At 38.0% G+C, this 18,037-nt stretch overlaps 1 protein-coding gene across 4 annotated transcripts in view; it reads left to right on the top strand.

Annotated features, from left to right (window-relative positions):
* Positions 1-18,037, top strand: part of DGKH (diacylglycerol kinase eta) — a 173,731-nt gene that overhangs the window by 89,695 nt on the left and 65,999 nt on the right. For 3 of the 4 annotated variants that reach the window (XM_082754715.1, XM_082754714.1, XM_082754717.1), the window contains 2 exons: positions 300-380; positions 17,791-17,895. In XM_082754715.1, coding sequence (XP_082610841.1) covers positions 300-380; positions 17,791-17,895 — 186 coding nt within the window. Of the gene's footprint in view, positions 1-299; positions 381-17,790; positions 17,896-18,037 lie in introns of those variants that run through there. The other variant, XM_082754716.1, reaches the window with a different exon arrangement.

Here is an 18,037-nt window from a genome sequence, read left to right as displayed (position 1 = left end):
ACATCCCAAAGCTGCATCTATTAAAAAAAAAAAAAAAAAAAAAAAGAAAGAAAAAAAAATCTTAAGATTTTAAAGCAGTATGTTTTACACTCTCATCTGATTAGATAGCAAATAAGACTACGTTTAGTGGTGGAAGTTCTATCACCTCATCAGTGTTTTCTATTTTTTCACCCTCTCTTTTTTTCTGTTTTTATTTTCCAATTGGAATGGACAGGAGGAAATGAAAGCACCAAATGTGAGCATACTTGAGAGCAGACTCAGGCTATATTTAATGTTTTTGTGTTCTTTTCCATTCACAGTCTCTAATATTTGATGAAGTTGACCTGTCAGATGCCAGCGTAGCTGAATCAAGCACAAAAAATGTCAACAACAGCTTCACGGTATGGAACCATTATAATACTGGTCTTAAAAGCTGTAGGGAGACTGTTACTAAGAAAATCAAGAATCCTCTGAAGAGAGTCTCATTTTTTCTCTTTGGAAATAAAATGTCCTCTATTTGAAAATTGCCTAATATATCACAGCAATATCACATCAGTTACTGGTAATTTTGTCTCTGATTTTTATTTTTATATTTTTGAGCAGAATTTAGAAGGTTAGGTAACATTTACTTCAAAAGATGCTTATACGAGGCATTAAAAATTTAGCAAGCTTTGGTATTACTGCTTTCAGCTTGGTTTTATGTTGTAGTTTGTCTCTGAACTGACATGCTGAATTGATTCAAATGTAATTGTGTTACTGTTCTAATTTCCTATAATGATATTCTTGGTTTTCTGTCATATTGAAGTGTATTTTATGGTTTTTCCACTACTGATCATATCCTCACATTAGTAGTTCCTAAGTTCACATGAAGAACTGTCTTCACAATAGTACCTTGATTCTGATAGTGGTATAAGAAATAAGGGTCTTCATAAATCCCTGTTTTTCTAAGTTCACAAGCATGTTTTACACACAGGTCTTGCTATCTATTGTTCAATTGCTTTGCTGGAACTAAGTGATAATTACTGTTCATCTCCCAGATAGCCCAATGCAAGCCTCCTAGAAGCTTTGTCAGGTCTCCCTTATCCTGGTACTTCCCAGGCAGCTACCCAAGCTGTCAGAGCACATCAAATATGTGCTTGCATTGGCCTGGACGGGCAGGCGTGTTATGTCAATAACAGTTTCTTTAGTGACTACTAATGAGATTAGAAAGACTAATTTGACTGAAGGCCTCTGATGAGAGGTAACTGTGTGATGTACTAGCTTGCCTTTGGAAAAGGTCCTTTCTATTGCTGGAGAGCTTTGCTTGTGTCTGTCTCCTAGCCAGAATTAAAGCTGTCGTGTGGGCATCAGGCTAGCTGAGGAATAATGAGGCATACAAAGATCATGGGCTGAGGATCCTGGTAGTCATGACTGCCACTTGTTATTTAAGAAGGATATAGGACTCGGCATCCCCTGAAGACTTCTAAACTTCCCTTGCTGTAGTTTCTATTATGGGGAAGAAAATTAAGAAGACTTTGGCTGCAAAGTTGCTGATTGCTGAGTCAGGAAAGAAGACATTCATCTTGGTGAAAATTTGTGGTGGGGGGAGAAAGGTAATATGGTTTTGGTATTTATTTATTTATTATTATTTTTTTATTTTTCCGTATCAATTTCTTAAAACATTTGGTGTTTTGGGTTCATGTAGAATCCTGTGAGCACACCCACTGTTCACCAAAGACATGTTTTGTAATTAGTATCAAGATTTCTGGGGAAGACAGTAGAAAAAGAAGCTTAGAGGGCTACAGCTTTAACAGCTTTGGAGACACTATTTATTTTCATGTCCTGGGTAATTTAGAACAAACAGTGCTTTCTCTAAGGAATCCTAAATTCATTTCTGAAAAATTATTTGGGTTTAGAGGTCTCCTGGGCTGAAGTGCCATCTGATTTGACTGTAAAATATGGTAATAGTCATCATCGTGCTTAATCTTTTGGCATCTTCCTTTGTGTTTGCCTAACTCAGTCTCCCAGCAACACAACTCAGTAAAGACAGACATCTCTGGCCTTGCTTGCACTGGTTTTGAGGGGGTGGTGGCATTAGCTTCCCAGCAGTACTCCTTATACATAAAACAAAATGCTTTTCTTTTTTTTTCTCCCATCTTTAAGAAAGGCCAGAAATTTTATCTTTTTAAAATTTCATGTTGCAAGTGGTCTGTTAGCATTTTCTTTGTTAAAAAGGCAAAAAGAAAATCCTTGAGTCTTGCCTCCTGTTAATGAGCTCTTCCTCCTCCTGTTTCTTTGTCCCCCACTTAGAGAGTATTTTTAACACAAATGTCCATAGATGGAATGTCCACCAAGTGACCAGGTTTCTAGAAAAACACATTTTTAAACAGTTTAGTTAAATCTATTTTATTTTATTTTTTTTTTTTACAAATCACTTTTTTCATCTCACTTCAATCCCTCCCTGCCCCCTCCGGCCCCCCATTTATCAACCCCCAGCTTGTGGAAGCTACTGTTTGGCCTTCTTTTACCCTTTCTAGTTTGTCTGTTTGGAGACAGAGGTGTGCATGTCAAAATTTTCCATGCTGTTTTTTGGATAAAACTCAAATCCTAAAATCAGACATAACACACACATTTAAGGTTGAGTTTATTTGTAATGCACATGCCTGTAGAATATTTTATGTAACTAAATATCAGTGTTTATTCACCAGAATTACTTTTTCTTTCTTACTACAAACAAATAGAGGCTAAGGAGAAAGTTGAGGTAAATAAATATCTGCTAATTAAAATGAGGAGCTACTAAATTTAAAACAGCTTATCTTTTTCTTTTTTTATTGCTTTATTCTTTATTACTTTTCAATGAACAGCAATCTCATTTCTAGCAAATAAATCCTAGTGAACAAGCTTGTGCTAGGGCAGTTTCTCATGGGTTATAGACATTTTGTATTACTGCAATATGTAGACCCCTGTCTTACCAATAGAGGAAATAGAGCAAACAGTGTCTCTTGACTTCAGAAGGCTTTAAATTGGACTCTGAAGGCCAAATTCTTCTCACTTGTGTGTTGAGTGTGAGTTTTCTAAGTCTGTGGAAAGAGAAAAACCCAGTTCAAGAAATAAATTCAGCCCACCAAAGATCTGCATTGCCCTATCTGTTAGCCACATCAGGAGCCTACTTAGGGCTTTGGGTCTCCCTCTGCCTACAGTTTGGTGGGTGGTGTTGAGTTCTTATGGTGTTTTTGAGTACTCTGCTGAATGTTTTTTTCACTTTCCTTCTGCCTCCATGGATTGTTGATTTTTCTCTGCAGTTCCTGAGGAGCATAGCTGCACAGCATGCCACCTCTTTGGGGACACTGTTAGGATGAATCAGTCTCCCATGTTATTGTGCAAAGCAGATGGGGCAATGACCATTTTTGTCAAGAGCTGTAATCCTCATGCATTTTGGTTTGCAGGGACTTGTTAATGTCTCAAGTGCCTTTAGAAAAAATATCTTTATTGTTACCTTAACAAGACTGAGGCTGAATGAGACTGAATAGATGATCTCCAATGTGCATGCATAGGGATCTTAGGCACTGTTGGTGGTGTGGTTTTGTTCTGGAAGCTATAAGCAATGGGATTTTTAAACACTAAGATGTTTCTTGAACAGGCATATTCAATTAATGATATTCTTTATGGCAAGGAAAGTGATTATGAATTGTCATTTGAAAAGAGATTTTGACAGACTAACTTTTGGCTTAGTTATCTACCTCTGTCCTGCTTTTGATAATGAAGGACTTTTAATGCACATCAACAAGAAACAGTCAGTAGATGTTAACCATGCTGCCTTTCAACTGTTGAGACATGTATGGGGAAAATGTCCTGGGTTATGCACAGGCATCCTGTGGCTACACCTGTATTTAGTCCACCCAAGTTGGTGTTGAAAACACATAATTCAGATGTGCTCTTCTGTGATGAATATGAAAGGAAAGAGTAATTTCAAGGTAGGATTTCTGGCTTTGAGGTATTTTTTTGTATAGCTGCCCTTATACATTTGATTTAGGTTAGGCCAACTTCTAGTCCATTTAAGACTTTACAAAAAGCCATGGACACTCAATTTCTTACTTATATCTTACTTCTTTCTTTCATACTTCCTTACATTCAGAAAAGGGAAAATTCTGACTAGATAAAATCTTATCTAATTGTGTCTGAGAGTAACAGAAGAAACAATTTCACTATTGTTCTGGAAGGTGTCCTGTAGGAATATGGGAACTAGTGTACTCAATGGTACTTTGGATAGAGATTCAGATTGCCCTAACTTCAGTTTGGGATTCAGTGATGGGTTTAGAGACCCCTAAATATAGGTATCTAGGGTAAGATTGATATCCATTTAAAGTAGATTCCTGCATTTACTCTATTAATTATAGACCCCACAGATGATTAACTAAATCTCCTGTAGCTGTGATAGGAGCTTTGTCATCCAGACAACCAAAAATGTAGACTCTGACTTTCAGCCTTCCGAATCTAATTATTTTTTGTTGAATATGCAGCTTCTGAGAATGGTCATCTTGAGAGGGCAGAAGCTGCAGTGGGCAAATCTGCTGTCCTGGAAAGCCTGCTGCAGTTCTTAGTAATTAGAAATTGGCTGGAAATGAGACGTTATATTTCAGCCAATAACATTGATTACTGTGATTCTGGATATGCTTGCAGAAATGTCTAATACCATATTATTTTTTTTTTGCTGATTTCTTGTTTTTAGTGATGCTATACATCATATGGGAGTCTTTTTATTCTGTGGAAAAATAATTCCCTAGATAGGAAGTGGGGTTTTAAGTATTCTCACCTATTACTATGAGGCAAAGGCAGCAGAAACCCATAAACTGTTCTTTATTTTATCTTTGTTATTGCTTCCTTTTGATTTGCCTGTTTTCTGATGTAAATATTCTTTGTAAACATTCTTCTTTACTCTTACCCCTTCTTGCTGTTCTTCGAGCTCTTTTTCTGCAGTATTATCTTGGAAGTGGACCGGTTTTACACTGAGGTTTCCAAGTGAACATCAAAACACTTGGTTTTGAGAATATTTTCTGAATTACAACCCTTAGCATTCCTTGTGGATTCCATGTTTTGCCTGTTTTCTGCAGCAGCCACACATTATGCATTTTTTATCCTGTGTGACAAAACCAAGGTCCTTTTCCTGTTAATTTGGTACTGTCTGTGATTCATAAATACTTATTTTTCTGTTTCCATGTGTTTGTTTGTTTTTTTTTTTTTGTATTTTTTAAGCCACTGTACTGTCTGTTTAATACCTTGCTTGGCTGTATGCATTGTAACAATTATTATTACAGATATTTTTTGACTGTAAACATTTCCATATCACCACACTACTTTACACTACTTTTCTACTATAAGAATTTCATCACAAAATTTTGTGCCAAATAATAAGGTGTTTATTATTTTTTTGCCATATTAAAAATACCTAATACTCCTTTCTATCTTTAAACATCTCTAAATTAGCTTGTCATCTCATCTCATGATTGAGTCATGAAAATTATTAGTCTTCTTGGTTCAATGACCGAACTGAAAACCATTATGGGTCAACGTGATATTTGAACTTTTCTGAGCAGAAATAATTTATTTCAACTTAAAGGGAATAAGTTGTGTTCCAAAACATTTTTCCCTATTTGAAAAAGGGGAAAAAAACAAACAAGCATTGTATTTCATTAAAGTTAGAACCTGAACACAATTTTGTCACAAAAAGTTGAAGATTTTTTTTCCCCTTATTCCACTTGTTTTGGTCAGATTTATCAATTCATTTTGACTTGAAAGCAGAGGGTTCTATATAACAAGTTTTTAAAGAAAATATATTTATCCAGTTGGCTGTGATTTCCTTGATTTGCTGTACATATGGATAGACTTTGAAAAGCTAAACATGTACATTTGCTGATTATATTTCCTTTCACCAATTAGTTTGAGATGGTTATCTCCTTTTTATAGATTTGTGAGACCATATCTCCATTGCAGCAACTGTACTACTTCAAGTTTACCTTGTGTTCTTCCAGATCTCTGATCACCATGTTTCCTATCCGTGTTTTTGGCTGTGGTGGATCTTATATCTTAGCCATGAATTTAAAGTTTACCGGTATATAATTTGTGCAGAACCAGCTTAAAGCACAAAACACTTCTGCCTGTCTTTAAATCCTGCTGTACACTTGCTGGTTTTAATGGGAGATTGCCCAGTTGTACTAAAAATTCATGCAATTCAGCAGAATTTCAAGTTGAAAATTGAAAATTACAATTGGGCCTGAAGGCACATTGCTTTTTAGAAGTTTATTTCAGCACTGCCTCTTCTGATGTCACTTAGTTCTGTGCTCATTGTTGAGATTAGCTGCTTCTAATTGACTTTAGAAAATTAAATTTTAATATTAACTACAGGCTTTTAAAACAGGATGTGTTGCCAGACCTTTGCAGTGTGTCAGGGTAGATGGTGTGAATTTCTTAGAGACTTGGACACACTTTGCTTCCTTTCTTGCCACCCAGATTTTTTTCTAAGTTCCAACTGAGGCTTTTCTTCAGGGGCTATGGGAACTTCAGGGAATTCTTCAGGGAATAGGAGAAATGCTTAACTTTCCCCAAGCCACATCAAGAGGAAATGAGAACAGCATTTTCCCAGAGGAGTTTTAAACATTACATCTTTTCTTTATATTTGAACACTGTAGACTTCTGTCTTTTTGGAAATCAGAGATAGAGAGTCCCAAAGCTGTGAATAATTATCCTGATACTATTTTTTTTTTTTTCCTATTTGGATAATCTAACACAAATTCAGTTTTAGTACTGAAAATTATTGAAAGTGAGTAGCCCAAAGTTCAGGTTCTTGAGCTTTATTTATAAATTGCAGAAGTGCTTATGGATGCCAGTGGATTTCTCTGATGCTGTCCTGCCTGCTTACAAAATCCAATTTGTTCCAGCTTACTCTCGATGAACATAGGAGATGTTGACCTTGGTCATTTTTTTTCTTAGGCAGTTTCTGCTGGCCACTCACCTAAAGGGTGTTTTTACCTTTCTTACCTTACTGGGCTTTGCTACTTTTTTTTTTTTTTTTTTTTTTCCTGTAGTTTGGTGAAATCAACTTGCTTCTCCTGTTTTGGGAGACTCCTGGGCCTGACTGATTTTGGCTTGTTCCAGACTTTGGGTTGTTTCCTCTGGTTTCAGCTACTGCAAAGCGAAATTTTTTCTTGAGGTGTCCACTGTACCTTACAGCCTGCCCAGAAAGTACACCTGCTTCACAGTCTTATAATCACAGGAGCACGGAATTGTTTGTGTTGGGAGATGAAGACCTTTAAGATCATTCAGCCCAACTTCCCTGCCATGGGCAGGGACATCTTCCACTAGATCAGGTTGTTTGAAGCCACATCCAACCTGAGTTTGAACACTTCCAATGATGGGATGTGTTTTTCCTGCTGGTATCCCACAGTTGCTGGCATTGCCTGTTTCAGACAGACCTCATTTTCTGCCATACAGCTGAGATTTAGAGTAGCTGTCCTCACTGTTTTGTAGGGCAAGGAGATGAAACAATTCAATATCATTGCCTTTTTTTTAGCCTGGAAGATTAATAACATGGTTTATGAATTTATGTTAGTATTACGAATTTACAAGAAGGGGGAAAAAAGAAAAAAAGAAGGAAAAAAACCACAGTGAAGTGTTATATACTGTGTGTGGTGCTATCCTTAGGATTCTTCTCAGCATACTTTACATCAGATGTATCCTTTAGTAGTGTAATAATGTTCTGGGTTTGGGAACACTTAAATTTCCTTTGAGTTCAAGTTCAGTATGAACATGGCTCTACCCAGCACATACCAGGGATGGTGGGAGTTGAGATGCATTTGTAGATGTCTTTAAGTAAAGTGTCTTAAACTGTGAGCTGAATCCCACTCCCAGGAACATTGCATTTCAAATTCTGGCTTTGGTTTTCTCACAAGGGGCGGTGCATGCCACAGTTTTGAGATCCAGGGATGGCATATCCAGACGTTGCCCATGTATCTATTTGCAGTCAGGTACAGGGTGGACAGAGGTCCTGGAGTAACATCCTTGAAGTTATCAGGTCCTCTCGATATCTTAGGAAGGTGCAACATGTCTGGAAACAGATCGAGTTCCTGTGCTAGCCTCACCAATGTGACTCAGCTTTGAATGGGTAGCTAACTATTTGGATGTATTTAGCTTTTCCCTAGTTGTGAGCTATCTGCTGCTTCATAAGGATGCTGATTAGCCTCTAAATGGTGTCAGCTTTTTGCTACTCTTAGCTGGAGCAATACCCAAACCACAGAAACAGAGGGAAAGTGCTTTTTATTCCATTTTGTTCAATTTTCTAGTCCATTTTTTTGCTATATACAGGCAGCTTAGAAACAAAACAAAACTGAAATAGCAAATTAATTATGCTGGGAAAAAAAATGGAGAGACAAAAGCAATTAGTTTGCAGTTGTGATGCACTTAGGTTTTTTCCTCCATTTAGCGTTTGCCCATTTTCCCCTGCCCTCTGACAGTGACAAGAAAAGGTAATGAAGCTGAGAGCTCTTTGGGTAGCTTTGGGTGTGGCTTTCAAGTTTTAAGCTCCTTATCTCTGAATGATGCACTGTCTCCCTTTCCCTAGAGTGTCTGGAGACACTGAAGCTTTAAGTTTCATTATGAAAAAGCAATAAAGCCTTTCAGCTGTGAGGCTAAAATCCGTAGATAAATCACTTGGGATTGAGCTATTACAAGAAAGCTGAACAATTTTCAGAAGTGGAAAAAAATGGGACCGTTCAAATGTGAACATTCAGGGCTATATTGTATATTTTGGTTCTGGTTACGTTTACCTGGAGCTTGTTTTCCACAGTTTTGAGCTTAATGAGAAAATTTTAAAAAGTAAGTTACAGAAAATGCAAGTTTCTTTTTTTTTCCCCTTTACTTTTTGAAGAGTTTCTTTGATTTATGAAACACAATAGGTAGACTTGTGTATAAGTAAATGAATAAAATAAATCTTTTATTTCCTTGTCTGAACTCGTAGTATGGCACCAATGAAACCATTGGGATATTCGGAGTACATGCACTGCTCCATGAATTAGCAAAAAAGGATTGCCAGACTACATTCTTGCAATTTTGAACTTCGCTGTTCTCTGTTGTTTTTTTCTCTTCTTGCTTCAAAAGTAGTTGAAATACCTGGATAAACCTTAAAAAGTATCCCTCAGTGCAGTTCCTGTATACAAAACAATTTTATAAACAGTGCTGTTGGCGTAAGCTTTGAATAAATTTCCTGCTTCTAGTGAGCAAGGATCCTTAACTTCAAGCAGCTGGATTATGTTTAAACAGGAATCTCTTGTTACAGAAGAAGAAAACAGTCAGCTGCTGTTCTATTTTATCTAACTTTACACCTAATGCCATTAAATATATAACTAAATGTTTCCCTTGAAGCACTGAAGCCAGCCCATCTGCTGAACACGTAATGAGCTCGTGAGGCAGGCACTAAGCGCAGAGCCCTGCAAAGTGACTTACTTAACAACATTTTATGTAAAAACTTCAAAGAACTTGCAGGCCTTGAACTATAAATAGCAGTTTCCAGTTTACATTGACAAGAATGGTTGGTTGTCTTTATTTAAGTACTGATTTAAGATAGATTTCTGTTTTTTCAGTCCAAATTGATGACGCTGTCCTATGCTGGTTCTTGTAACTGTCGTGCTATAAGCTTATACTTCTGAAGGAATGATATTTTTCATTTTGCAGTCGGTTGATGTTGGATATATGAGGTCAAAACTGAGAAACTGTTGATTTCTGACAAACTCCTCTTTGCTGGTTACTTTGTGCATCTGTTTTATTGTTCCCGACAGGACATGTTGTAGCTGGATTTCTTGTTTTACCTGGATTGTGTTTTCACAGAATGACAGCAGAGCTGAGGTCAGAAGGGACCTCTGGAAGTCACCTGGGCCAACCCTGCTACTCAAGCAGGGCCATCTAGAGCTGGCTGTCCAGGACTGTGTACAAGTGGCTTTTGAATATTTTCAAAGGGAGACTCCTCCACCTCTCTGAGCAACCTGGACCAGTGCTCAGGCACCTGCAGAGCAAAAAAAAAAAAAAAAAAAAAAAAAAAGTGTTTGCTGATGTTAAGATGGAGCCTTTTGTGTTTGTTTCTGCCTGTTGGATTTTATCCTGTCACGGGGCACCACTGAAAAGAGCCTGGCTCTGTCTTCTTTGTACCCTCATTCAGACATTGATAAGATCCCCCTGAGCCTCCTCTTTTCCAGGCTGAGCACTCCCAGCTCTCTCAGCCTCTCCTCATAGGAGAGGTGCTCCAACCCTTTGATGATCTCAGTGGCCCTTTGTTGGACTCTCTCCATTATGTTTTTGTCTCTCGCACTGGAGTACCCAGGACTGGACCCAGTAGTCCAGGTGTGGCCTCACCAGTGCTGAGTAGATGGCAAAGGATCACCTCTCTTGACCTGATGGCAATACTTTGCCTAACACAGTCCAGGATACTGCTGGACACTTTTGCTACAAGGACATGTCGTTGACTCCTGGTCCTTTTCTGCAAAGCAATTTTACAACAGAGTTGCCCCCAGCATTTCCTGATGCCTGGGATTATTTCTTGCAAGGTACAGAACATTGCACTTCTTGTCCATGAGGCTCCTGTCAGCCCATTTCTCTGCCCTCTTGAGGTCCTTCTGGATGGCAGCACTACCTTTTGGTGTATGCACCACTCCCCCCAGTTTTGTGTCATCTGCAAACTTGCTGAGGGTATGCTGCCCCATGGTCTAGATCATGAATGAAGATGGTGAACAGGACTGGACCCAGTATTGACCCCTGGGGTGCACTGCTAGTTACTGGCCTCCAACTAAACTTTGTGACATAGACCACAACTCTCTCTGGGCACAGCCGTTCAGCCAACTTTCAGTCTACCTTTTTGTACTCTCATCCAGCCCATACTGCATCAACTTTTATATGAAGAGTTTATGGGATAGTGCTGAAAGCCTTACTGAAGTCAAGTGTTATCCACCTCTTTCCCTTCAACCACCTAGACAGTCATTTCATCATAGAAGGCTATCAGGTTGGTCAAGCATGATTTCCTGTTGGTGAATACATGCTGAAGGTGGCTCCGCGTCATCTTCTTGTCCTTCGTATGCCTGGATGTATTCTGGGAGATGCTCCTTCATTTTTGCTAGGGATGTGGTCAAACAAAGCCACCTAAGTTACCTGGCCTGGATTCGACTGTAAAGTGAAATCATTGCAGATCTTGTACCTGGGTCCTGCCTTTTAGTTCAGCCCCCTTGTCCTGGTGTGCTGGTGTGGAATACACATTGTGGGACTTTTCCTTCCCTCTCCTAAGAATCATAGAATTCTTACTGTGGGGGCCAAAACCACACATTGTTTTGTTACTTGTGAGATTGGCAACAGTGAAACGGGAGAATGCCAGCAAAAAGAGGGAAGCAACATTTTAGTGGAGTAGACAGAACTAATTGGTCTGATAATAAATTCTGTATTGTTCTCAGGCAAATACAATAGCCATTTATTACTCACCTTGCTTTTAAGTTCTCAGCTCCTTCTGTGTGGTAATTTATACTTTTGCCTGGCTCATCTCATCTTGGAAAAATAAAACTGACGATTCACTGTAAAGCACCAGCTACACGTTTAGTAATGATAGCTCTGTATAATTTATTTAGTATTCTTAACACAAAGAAATAAAAGTACTATAGAAAGGTGCCCAACTGTTAATCTTTGTGATTTTTGCAGACAAGTTCAGGTAGATTCAGATGCATCAGTGACCCAAACAGCCTACCCACATGTCTATGATGAAGATGCATTCATCCATCCTACAAGGTCCGTGTGAATGTGGTGGGGTCCTCATTTCCACGAGGACAAGAAAATGAAGGGGCAAACAGATAGCAAGGGAGGACTGCTATCCTGCCACAGTATTATTTGCCAGAACTCACTCCCCAACTTCTTACAGGACAGATAAGTTACAAAGCATTGATTCTCTTAAGTACATGCCCCAGATGTTAGGTGCTGTCCCTAACAGGAAAGGTGGGGTGTGCTCTCTTGTTATATTGCCCTCTCTTCATTTGTTCCAGAAAGATATTTTAAAAATATCTGTTCAAAGAACAGGAAAACCATTTCCCCACCCGCTTCTGATTCTAAGTGATGTTTCTACATTACTAAGCCAATTCAAGATCTGCCATACTAAGTGCTATTAGTCTAATGCCTGATAATAATTCAGAGCAGCACAAGGTACTTTAATGCAAATATCATGTTGCAGGAAGTGGGGTGCTTTACAATAGCTGCTCTATTGCTGCTGAATGCAGACCATTATTTTCTTGATTAGCAAATGTGGTGTGTGGATTTTTCTTTGAAATGATGTTTTGGCTTTGTTTTTGATAGCAAATTACAATATTGCTGTGAAATATCAGGTTTTTTGCAAATAATTAATGCAGTTTTTGATGGTGAATTGTGGTTTTAGGGACGTTCATGTGTGCATGCAAACCATAAGAATTTGGTTTTGATATAGTTACAATGAGAAGGGAAGCAGAAAAGGTGTATCCCAGATCACCCACAAAGAAGCCACCATTTTACTGCATTGTTGACAGCATTGATCTTGCAATTTTATGCTGCTGTTTTCTTTTTGATAATGTATAAGTATTCAAGACAGTGCATAATATTTATATTAGTTGAAGTACCTATCAATAAGTGCTGTTGTCTATAAAAGACTGCTCTAGTTGGAATACCCTGGCATTAATTTATTTTTGATTTACCTTTATTTGACTTGCTGGTAAGATGAACAGTGATTGTTTGGAAGACAGATTAAGTATTTTACCTCATGAATGTGCAAGGGAGATGTTTATGGCAGCATCTTTGTTCCTGTATTGCAGTAAAGAGAATGAATTCATCACATTGCCAGCCTGTAACCTGACTAAATCAACACCCTTTGTAGTGCATAGGACTTCCATATAAAGGAACCCTGAACTTTACCCACCAAACTGTAGGACCTGTATCTTCTGAAATATTGCTGATGTGATAAAATGTTGACATTTAGAAAATGTGCTCTAACTGAACTCTGGTTCTTAATGATTTCATTTTAAAAGTTATAAATATAAACCCATTAGGCTGAAGGCATATAGAATGTTGTTGGTAAAGTCAGCCCCCATGAAAGCAAAAGGCGCTTTCAAATTTGCAGTGAAATTAATGGTAATTTTATTTCTCTTCAAGGTTTTAAGCTTTTTCCTAATAGGTGCTGTTTGAAATAAAAATTGCATTAGTGGCCCAAAACAACTCTGTCATTTTCATCAAAATAATTTCTGGATGTACATCTGTATATGTATACGAGTGTTTATATTTTTTAGAACCAGATTATTTTAGTTTCAACATGTGAGAAAATCCCAATTTATGGCAAGACTTTGTATTGTGACAGACTAAAAAATGTCTTCTTCTCTCCTTTATTCCCCCACTAAAATGCCCATTATTCTTCCGAACATGACAGGAACATTATCGCAACAGTGGGCCACCTTTCTTGCTATTTGGACATTTTTTATTCCCTCAAATGTTTCAGGATTTGCATTGTTTCCCTTTGACTTTTTTTTGAGACTGCAGATGCTCTCTCTTTCCCTATGCCTATTGTGTTAAAAGTGTTTTTTATTCCCACTACCTCAATTTCATTACTTTCCAATATACTGCAGTATCTGGCTTTGGTAACACTCTTCCAAAATCAGCAATGACTTCTTCCTGGCTACTTGGCAAGGGTGAAAATTTTCAGTGCAACTTAATCTTCTAAATTAAATCTGCTTGATTTATTTATTTTTAAGGCCTTTTGTCTGCTGCTTCATCCTTTTTGATTTGTATGCTGCTTTGTCAGAGTGTGAACCATTAGCACCTGACTCCCCCTAAGATTTAAGAATTTTCTTATTCTTATGTTACCTCAGTGGTCTTCTAGTGTTTCCTGTGATACTTCTTTGTCATTGTATTTTATGATTTCTTCTTGTCTATTGAGAGTTTAGCATATTCAGAGTGATATATAAATAATCATGTTTGGGGCAGGGAGCAGTAATAAAGGAAAAAAAAAAAAGTAATGTGTCATAGAAGAAAAGATACTGACTACAGGAATCTGAATATGGGTATATGCAATGAGATGAGATAACGAGCAAAATGCAATTTACATGGTTAGAAATTAGTTCTAAGGACAATTAAAAGCTTTTAAATTTTGATCATATCTGCTTGCAAGTTTAACTGTCTTTAATAAACGCACTCTAAACATATCACTGAGGTTAATTTATCATAACATTCTGTGAGCATTTAATAAGAATCACAGAATGGTTTGGGTTGGAAGGGACCTCAAAGACCATACAGTTCCACCCCCCTGCCATGGGCAGTGACACTTCCAACCAGCCCAGGTTGCCCAAAGACCCATCCAGCCTGGCCTTGAGCACCTCCAGGGATGGGGCAGCCACAGCTTCTCTGGGCAGCCTGTGCCAGTGCCTCACTACCCTCTGAGTGAAGAATTTCTTCCTCGTATTTAATCTAAATCTATCCTCTTTTAGTTTAAGGTCATTACCCCTTGTCCTCTGATCATCTTCATGACCCTCCTCTGGACTCGCTCTAACAGGTCCATGTCCTTCTTGGGCTGGGGGCCCCAGAGCTGAACACAGCGCTCCAGGTGGGGTCTCACAAGAGCAGAGCAGAGGGGGACAATCACCTCCCTCACTCTTCTGGCCATGCTGTTTTGGTGCAGTCCGGGATACGGTTGGCTTTTTGGGCTACAAGTGCACATTGCCGGCTCATGGCGAGCTTCTCATCAACCAACGCCTGCAGGTCCTCAGGGCTGCTCTCAATCCGTTCTCTGCCCTGACTTTATTGGGGCTTGGGATTGTCCTGACCCAGATGCGGCACCTTGCACTTGGCCTTGTTGAACTTCATGAGGCTCACACAGAAAGCCTACCTTTTGTGTAAATGCAGATAAGATGATCAAGGAAATTATTCTCAGTTTAGGACAACCAAGAACAGCTGTACCGAGTTATTGTAAAGCTCATAAATGCATGCTGAATTGGAGTTATATAGCAGCAGTAGCAGATATTCATGAAAGGAGTTTAGGACATAGGACATGTATAGTGATTCTTCCTCTTGCATAATTTTATAATATTCGGTAGCTGTTGGACTTTAAGGACTTCCTAAGCTGAAGGTTTGGGGTATTGTTTTACAGCATATGATGCATCTATTCTTGATGTTTGATAATCAGTTCCTTGGTTCCCTGAGTTCTTATGCTACACGAAATATCTAATAATACATTTTCTGCATGATTTTGTAGAGTCTGAAATGGATGAAAACCTAAATGGACTGCTTAGATTCTTTCTCTCTCTCTCCTCCCCCTTGGTATTGTCAGTATTTTTGCATGTAATGCATTTTGTCTTCTTTCATGTGTCAGATTCCTTCTTGAAGTTGTTAGAAACATAATTTAAAGGGAATATGTAGATTAATCATCAAGTTATATAGATGCTATGTATTTACAGACATGTGTCTTCCAAAATTCCACTTTATTTTTATAGCACTGATAAGTAATCCTACATTTGTGCAATTATCAGTATATATTTTAACTCTTAGGCTGCTGAAATACTCTCAACAGATAACTAATAAGAACTTGGGATATAGGAACTTCTGGTATGTTTGTATGCATTAGCTAGCAATGTTTGGTGACATGATTTGTTTGCCCCTACATTTGTGTGTAGGATATTTAGGGATGCCCAGGGTGTCCCACTTGCCTTCTTCATGGATACTTCTCTAGGTACTATGGTCCTTTATTTTATCTACCAGCCCTGTACTGATGCCTTGGATTACCAAAGGGCATCTCAGCTGGCAGTAGATAATTCAGCATAAGTAACAACCCAAGGTCTTGATTTTGGGAGGGGAGAGCGAGAGAAAATTCAGGGGATTTCTGTGGTTGGTAATATTAAAGAAATGAGTAATGAAAATAAATGCTACATTTATCAAGATCAAGATTTCCAAGAGTCTTCAGCAGTAAATGCAGCAGTTGTTGCATAGTGGCATTTCACAGCACCTGGTTACAGGTTAGAATCAGTAATAAGCAGGGAGGAAGGACAGACGTGAAGTGCAGGATTTTGGGTGCACTTTGCCCTTACTTAATCCATGTTATAATGTCATGCTAGCTAATAGGAAATAATCTGGTTGGGTGTATTAGTGCAAATAAGATTTCTGAGTCTACTGAAACCTGGAAATTCCTGCAGAATGCTGATTGTTGTTGGAGCCAGGGTTATATTATGATTTAATGGCTTTTCTGGGCTTCATTTGATGACCTGGCCTAGAAAAACATTTTGAAGTAATAAAGCGTCTGTTTGGCTCCAAACTAATGAGAGAAGCATTGCTCTTTGCATTAACTGTTCTTTAGGAAGAGTCGTGGATAGCTACTAATAAACCTTATTAAAAAGCTTAAGCATGATTGAGGGAAATAGAAAACAGAGAAACTATTCACTTCCATGTGAAGTGCGTATATCAAAAAAAAAAAAAAAAAAAAAGGCAAGCCCAAAGGGTTTTTGCCTCTCCTCCATGTGACTTGCAGCTTGCTGCACTTCAGTTACGTTGCCTCTGAGATATGTTAAAGTGCAGCTCAGTTTAATGAAGAAGCGGGTAGGACAAATCAAGGCTAGAGACTATTTACAGCAGAGACTGGGTAAGTAAATGCAGATGTAGATAAGTGCTTGCTAATATTGTGCAAATGTTTTAATATCTAGCCTGTAGCATTTAAAAATATTCAGAGCTGATGTTTTTTGGTGGTCCTTTCTTGGTCCTTTCTTTGTTTTATTTAAGCAATAAGCAGGTGTGGGTGGTACATGCAATGCAATGGATTTATATATGAGTGGTAGAGATTTTATTTTATTTTTTTCAGACTTCCTCCAAGAAAATAACACAAATAACTTCCCTTTAATTTCTTGTAGTTATTTTGTTTTAAATCCTTTGCTGTGAAAGTAACTGCTTCATCTATTTTAGTGCATTGCTCAAAATAATTTCAGTGGGAGTTAGATGATAGTTTCTGGTGCTTTACTGTTATTTTAATTATTTTTCTACTAGTGAGGGAAAGGGGGAAACAGCTTCTACTCTCTGAACCTCCTAGGTAAAGCATTTTCAGATTTCTAGAATCTAAATCCAGACCACTGAGAACTCCACAGCATCAACTTGCTTCAGGAATTCATTCAACTGCTCTAGTAGGACTGTAGGATTTGATTTCAGCTGTTGTAAGCTTTTGTTTTCCATGTCTTCCTATAAAGATTTGTATGTGTTCCTAGACCGAGACCTTATACAGAAAGTTCGGGTTTAATGTATATATGTGTAATACTCTGTAAATGTAATGTCAATATATAAGTTAGAGAAATATGGTGAAAGCTTGTGTTATTGTTTTTAAGACTTTGAGGGTTTTTGTTTGTTTGTTTGTTTGTTTTTGTCTGTAGTAATTTGAATGGATCTTGCAGTTGCTATAATGCTGTTATGAACTAGGACTGCAATCTTAGCAAATTAGTAATTTCTAGGACATTTCTTTTACTTGTTTCAGTGCTTTTTGCTTGAGTATTTAAGCCTTAGTGCATCAACAAAGAGCCATGAAGGAGGCATAATCAATTTACATTGTAAAAAACTGTATTGAAGCCCAATTTGAATCTTGGGAACTGCAGAAGGAAAAGCAAACTTTTTCATTGTTGGTAGGGTATTAAAGAAAATGTTACTTTTAAGCATTGAATAAGTTGTGGTCTAGGATGTTTCTTCCTTTTGCTTCATCTCAGTTTACATTAAGTACTGTACTCTATCATGAGCTTTACTATTTGGAATCATCAGAGTGCAAATCTTTTCCAGATAATCACTCCATTCAGGAGGCTAATATTGTGTGCTGAGAACAGGAAAGAAATGGAGGACTGGATAAGCTCTTTGAAGTCCGTACAGTCCAGGGAACACTATGAGGTAAGTTGATAACCCTGTTGGTGCAACCTGTTCTAGCTCAAACAGATCAAGCTACAGGACACAGAACTAGAGCAGTCCACCCTTTTTAGTGTGAAAAGTGTATTTGATACCAGAATGAAGCTTCATGTTAAGAGCAGAATGA

This window comes from Aythya marila (genome assembly GCF_965140915.1).
Source record: "Aythya marila genome assembly, chromosome: 1".
NCBI lineage: Eukaryota > Metazoa > Chordata > Aves > Anseriformes > Anatidae > Aythya > Aythya marila.
The sequence above is the reverse complement of the archived record's forward strand: the minus strand, read 5'-3'. Positions and strand labels throughout refer to the sequence as shown.